Genomic DNA, 6433 nt, shown 5'->3' on the forward strand with positions numbered 1-6433 from the left:
CCCCCCAGGTCTGAGGACCTGTCTACACGACCCCACCCCCATTATGCATCACATCGGAGTCCTACTCCATCCTATCCCATCCATCCTACCCTAACCTACCCTATAGGGTATCCTACCCCATCCCACCCCACCCTACCACTCCATCAACCCCAACCTCGACCCACATCCTACCCCAACCTCGTCCCCCTTTCTACAATATTCTATATACCCCCATCCCACGCCACAACCCTGGGCCACAACACGCTGGACGTCGTTTGAGTCCTCCATTCACCCTCTATAGTGGAAGTTCAAGAGTGATGTGGATTCCTCTGATCAATGATGGAGAAGAGTCAAAACGATGTCAAGGGAAAGGAAGAAGTAAGAGGATGAATGAAGAGAAAAGAAGAAAAATTCTGGGAACAAAACAAGATGAATGATTGATGACGATGATCACATCACTAATGATATAGATGCTGATAATGATGATGATGATGATGATGATGATGATGATGATGATGATGATGATGATGATGATGATAAACTGGTTGTATAGTTTTGGTTGAGACTTAACTTCAGGTTTCCAACATTTTTGGTGAGATGATGAGAAAACTCTTATGAAATATGACAGAGCTTGCAATCCCAAAGGAATTCTGAGATATCCAAAACAGAGTGATACTAATGAAAGGTGGGACCCACCTTTTATTGCTTTGTTTTACTCTTTTTTTTTTGTATCTCATTCATTCCAAAACCGATTTTCATCAAATTAAGTCTGAATTCATGGTATGCTTTGATTTATTTCATAAGTGGTTTCTTGGTACATTTGTATCTTGCAAAAAGTTAAAAAGCCCAATCCTCATTTCCACCAATACTATACCATCCCTTTATTATCATAATGATGATGATGATAAAATCATTTCTTCATTTCATTTAATAATAATAATGATAGCAATCTTAACAATATCAAAGATTTTGTTGATAATGAAGACGAAAAGGATGATTTAAACTACGAACATAAAATTTATGAGTGATGTCCAATGATACTGATACGGGTCAGTCTACACTGAATATTTCATTTTAAAAAAGAAAACATTGGTTTCATAGAATAAAAGTCAAGCAAACACAACACCAACGCCATAAAAAACAACCAAAATAATCATGTCTTTAGCATCAATTCTAAAAATAGACGACTCTTGTAAACATGTTATTTTTATCTCTTGCAAGACAAACGTGAGTCATCGCATGAAAATATATCATTTTCAGAGACAGTGTTCAGTGGCGATCGGGCATTGTGCGTTGGTTGTGAGAAAGTGCGTGTGTGTGTGTGTGTGTGTGTAATGATGGCTCAGAGTGCGTCATTTTACGTCATACATTTCGCTTACAGCGAGCGATGAGTGAACGAGCTGACGGGTTACGTAAGTCACCTACTGATCTGGCAATTTTGTGACTATCAAGGGGTGTAGCCACTCGTCATTTATGTTTATGAGCGAAAGGCATGTTTGTAAAGATCATCCAAGACTTCGTTGGGATCTGAAGCATCGCGTAAATTTGTGAATTGCACCATTTGAAGGCCCCACAATGAACGGTGTTGTTAACTCGAATGGCCAGCATTCGGCTGAGGGTAACGCCAGGCAGGCAGTTTCACGGCAGTCTACGGGGGAGTTCGAGTACGGCGAGCTGCCTACAGCACTCATCGCGACGAATGTACACGAGCGAGTGTTTGCACATGATGAAGAAAGGGTAAGGGGTTAGACCCGTCTAATGTTAGACTGACTGTGAGTCATCGCTTGCTTAGATCGTGCATCATTTCCCTGTTCCTAGGTATTTGTGGATAGCCATTTGATTATAGATCTCGACTAGCATTAATTTAAAAAACTAGAAATTTACAAAGATTTGTCAAAACAGATAGACCTAGACTAGGTCCTATAATATACACGATATATGTCACATGGCATGAGAGTGTGATGGTTTTCCACCATGTTTGTTGATGACACTGGAATGTTTCCCAAACAGTGTGGTTGGTGACTAAAGACTAAGAGAAGAAGAAGGCTGGCTGTCTGTTTTGTGAACTTTAGTATCACAATTTTCACAAATCTCATCTAAATTTACAGCATACAGGGAACGTGATTATTATTAATGTCAGCAGATGGTTGGACCTACTACTTATCGACCGCCTAATGTTTATTTGCTTGATAAGAATATTTAACACTAAGATTCACTTAAAAAACTTGACCTACGTGATTGAGAAAATCCAGCTCTATGAAATGCCGTTGTTCCCTTTTTGATTCGAAATTTCAGTGCAAAAATATCGCCAACGAACTTGCGTGGCCTCGTTTCAGCTCCCCGCGGTAGATCGCATTATTAGGATCGACTGCTGTTTTTGCATTGACAATGCACGCAAACCGAGTTGTATTGAACACCGTGTTGTACGAAGCTTTTTAGAAACCTTTTAGAAACTTCCATAGACATTACATTGTGCTGTCATTACGATTCGGTGAAAATATTCATTCGAAATTTTGTCCTTGATTAAAACCATTAATGAACAGTGAATTATCGCGTTTTCCCACACCATCCTCATCTACATTCAAAGCCAATCCATTTTTATGTGCTTTGCGCGCAGAGAAGTGCGTACTCAGTGTTCAGTGTGCGAATTATACGCGGTCGGTTTCAATAAGGGTGGTTGATATGTAGTAGGGCTACCATACTTGGTAATCTTCAGTCCTGAGCACCAATCAATGAAAAGAGGATTCCACGCATCCTATTGGTTGATTATATGTTTTTGTTTTCTTGTCTTCTTCACATAATGCTTGATATAATCTTCCTATCTAGACAAGGCAACAATTTTTGGTGAACAAATGTACAGAAAACTAGAAAAGCACTTGTCAGAGAGTGCAGACCTCCGCCAACGCAGCTCATTTCCACCCATGCATGCATGCTGAAATTTTGCTCAATTGAGCCTTGAGCAGAGCATGGGCTTTGATGTGCATTATGTAAACCTCAAATATGCACAGCTTGAACCAACTCCCAAGTTCTTTGACCCTATCTACCAAAAGATTAAAAAGTTCTTCAAAAATTCATAAAAATTCCTGGATCACTACTAAAATTTAGTCATCTGCCTGTGTTTATTATCAACTTTCATCATCCTACTGTTTGTAGGTCAACTTTGAGAGGATGTGCTTAGAATTTGGTGAGAATGCCACGTTTCACTATCTACCGAGCTTCCGAAGAATTCGAGTCACTTACAACACACCAGACGAGGCTGTCCGGGCAAGGATAGCGCTACATTCCAAAGAAATCTGTGGATCCAGTGTCAATTTCTACTTTGTACAAGTGAGTATCAAGATTACTATGATAAATTGTTTATAGTTTTCATTGAAAGATTGAACTGAAAAAAAAAATCATTAACAGCTGTAGCAGGGACTACTTGTATAGTTTGTGTTATATTTGTGTTCTGTGTTTTAAATATTCATACTGAACGACACACGCCTTAAAAGTTAAAATAACAACAATGACGTTATGCTGATGAATCAAAGCAACAAGCAGCAACAATTTCTTTACATAGGCCTCGGGAGGATTTTTAGCTCAGGGAGACCTACTTTCGGGGTCCTGTAGCACAACATACATGAATTCACGTGAACAAGTGTCCATCAACATTTGAAGAGTTTGTTCGCAAAAACCGATAAGTCCATATTTGCCAAAAGGAGATATTTGCGATTAAAGGTCAAGAAAAATAAAGAGAATAATATGAAAATTTTTGCTTCTTTTGACCATAACTTCAAAAGTGTACCTTTATATGTAGTGACCAATATATCATTTAAAAGGTTTTTTTTTTTTTTTTTGACTTTATGACAGACACCGTACTTCAAAATCTTCAAAAAATGGACTTATCGGTTTTTGCGAACAAACTCTTCATAATGTAGAATGATTTGCTTCTGCAGCTGCTGGAGGCAAGTCAGATCAATTCTCAATTTAATCCACGATGTATGTTGCAGACTAAATTATTCGGTGAAAGCAACCCCAGTCTGGAACCACCTGAGCCCGTGAAGCAGTTCTTAATCTCACCGCCGGCCTCGCCGCCCGTCGGCTGGGAACCGGTCCCAGAATCGGAGCCCGTCATCGATTACGACCTCCTTGCTGCCCTTGCCAACCTAGCCCCAGGTGAGTTTACAGTGAGAAGGGTTTCATAGAGATTGTGAATACATGTAGATGTACACTGGTACCGGGTATTCATTTTACTTCAAAATGCATGAGTGCCCTTTATCAAGAACCATCTCAGGCTAGAGGTCACAATTATTCCCTCCCCTGCCCCCCTTTTCAATGAGGAAAAAAGAAAGTTCATGCACTACAGTAAAAGTGGATACTTTCGCGTGAGTAATTTGTTGCACTCAGCTTGGTAAGATGAATTTCATGTGTCTTTAATTCCACGGAATCAAGCCATTAATTACTGGAACACATGGCAAGCAAATGTATTGGCCTGCTTCATTTTTGCGCCAGCTTCTGGCTGCGCGAAATGAGCAAAAATTTCCACTTTTACAGTAAACTCGGGGAGTACTTAACACTTTTCATCAAACTTGCTGTATTGCTGTACTTGGTAGTGTGACAGGTTGGTAAGCTCAGTGTATGTGTTTATGGTGTGGTGTGGTGGTGGTGGGGGGGGGGGGGGAAGCAAATGTCTGATTGAAGTCACAGATCCATCCATGGCCCGAGTCAAATTCTGTAAGTTACACAATGACTGTGACAGTTTTATTTGATAATCTTTATAATTAACTCCAAAAGCAACAATATCAATTTCAACATTCAAACACTAACACAAGCCCATGCTTAAAATTTTCTCTCCATAGGTGAGACACATGAACTACACGCTGCAGAAGGAGACAAACCAAGCATAGTTGTAGAACCATGCCGTGACCCTAACGGCCATCGGTTACGTCCAAAGATTCAGCAAACCAAGAGACCAGATATGTCCTGCTCGTCGTGATCCTGACACGGGACCTTAACGAAGTATCTCCTCTCTCTCTCTCCCTCTCTTTGTAAATAAGAAAGTTTCGATAATTGACGCCTTCCTCAAAACCCTACTGCTCTAATCATGTGTGGTAACAGAAGCCACTATTTAACAAAGAAGTACTATAGGCCCGGAAAAGAAAGCAGATTGTACATGTTTGTATGATATTGTTATGAAGCATATCTGGCAGAGTGAGTATTTGCTTAGAATTGAAAGATTGATTGTTTCTTAGCAAATGAATAGTTTGAAGCACGTCATGCATGCTTTTCAAGTAGGATTTTGATGTCCATGTATTGAGAGGGCGACAATATGTGATGCCAAGGATGTGTAAAACATACATGTACAATATAACTCACTTTAGTTGAGTTACTAATACATGTCTGACATTTGCTATAGGTATTCTTTAATATTGAATACACCCATGATTGTAAACACATTGCCTTCTCATAAAACTTCTGCTTGTACATAATGGATATACCTTCTTTGATATTCATACAGTGTGTAGAGTGCACCTGTTTTTATTAACCTTTTCTGTGGCAGGGACCTTGAACACTGTATACAACAGTATGGAGTTTTCTGTGGCAATTAGCACTCAATGGGCACAAAGGCTTAGGGAGAAGACAGCAGTAAACTCGTATTAGAATTCGGTGTCATTAAACCACAAACCAGTATTTCTTGACTAATCAACTGCATTATCAGTGATGGCAATGTTACATACCCATTACAGGGATAAAATATCACATTTATTGTCAAACTTTGACAGCATTTTCCCCATAACTGTAATTTTCTTGTGAATCTTACAGCTGTGGACTACTCGTTCATGTCTTAACCAGTATAATGTAGGAGCTGCCACGCTGCATTGCCCATTTCATATCATTAGACACCATGGCCCTCAGTTCACAGGTACGAACAATATTCCTGTGAACAATATCATCCCCACATAGCTGTCTTACTATGTACCTTATTGCTGGACAAAAAATGGATAGACGAACTGCATATTAGGCAATCTTCTCACTACTGCAGAGGATGGTTGTCATAGACTCTATTTTCTTTACAGGCATGGTTTTGCAAGCAGTTTCAGATAGTACACAGGCTGTATGTTAAAGTTATGTATGAATACTTAATGAGTAGCTCGTGGCAAATGTGAATTTAAAATTGATGAGGGTTGTAATACCAGTTGGCATGGAAGGTATATTTTTATATGAATAGGAAAGCTTGGCACATATATTAGGGCATACATGTAGGGTTATCTTTTATGCCTCCGCTTCAAAGAAAGAAGTCCATCCATCTATCCATTTGCCTCAGATCTTGTTCTAGTAATTTCAGAAAATAATACGCAAAAAAAAAAAAAGATATTGAAAGAACCTATTTGGTAGATTTGTTGGTTCTAGGCGTAGGTATGTTACATAAGCATGGATGCACTGAGACTTATGGCAAAATTTCAAGTCAAGGTCA

The 6433-nt window shown here is 39.3% G+C and overlaps 1 protein-coding gene across 2 annotated transcripts; it reads left to right on the top strand.

The window, feature by feature from the left end:
* Window positions 1–1479: 1479 nt before the first annotated feature.
* Window positions 1480–6047, top strand: LOC140242729 (calcipressin-1-like). Of its 2 annotated transcripts, XM_072322490.1 has the most exons (5): window positions 1480–1716; window positions 3133–3306; window positions 3969–4134; window positions 4818–4977; window positions 5519–6047. In XM_072322490.1, the coding sequence occupies exons 1-4, from the start codon at window positions 1555–1557 to the stop codon at window positions 4952–4954; spliced, it is 639 nt and encodes a 212-aa protein (XP_072178591.1). In that variant the 5' UTR covers window positions 1480–1554; the 3' UTR covers window positions 4955–4977; window positions 5519–6047. The 2 variants fall into 2 exon arrangements, with proteins under 2 accessions (XP_072178591.1, XP_072178590.1); XM_072322489.1 differs by lacking the exon at window positions 5519–6047 and having other exon boundaries at window positions 4818–5297.
* Window positions 6048–6433: the final 386 nt, after the last annotated feature.

This window comes from Diadema setosum, chromosome 19, assembly GCF_964275005.1.
Source record: "Diadema setosum chromosome 19, eeDiaSeto1, whole genome shotgun sequence".
NCBI lineage: Eukaryota > Metazoa > Echinodermata > Echinoidea > Diadematoida > Diadematidae > Diadema > Diadema setosum.

Coding starts and splice junctions, on each gene's coding strand:
- LOC140242729 (XM_072322490.1), top strand. CDS start 1,555: ATGAACGGTGTTGTTAACTCGAATGGCCAGCATTCGGCTGAGGGTAAC. Junction 1,717..3,132: donor TTGCACATGATGAAGAAAGG/GTAAGGGGTTAG, acceptor TACTGTTTGTAG/GTCAACTTTGAGAGGATGTG. Junction 4,135..4,817: donor CCTTGCCAACCTAGCCCCAG/GTGAGTTTACAG, acceptor TTCTCTCCATAG/GTGAGACACATGAACTACAC.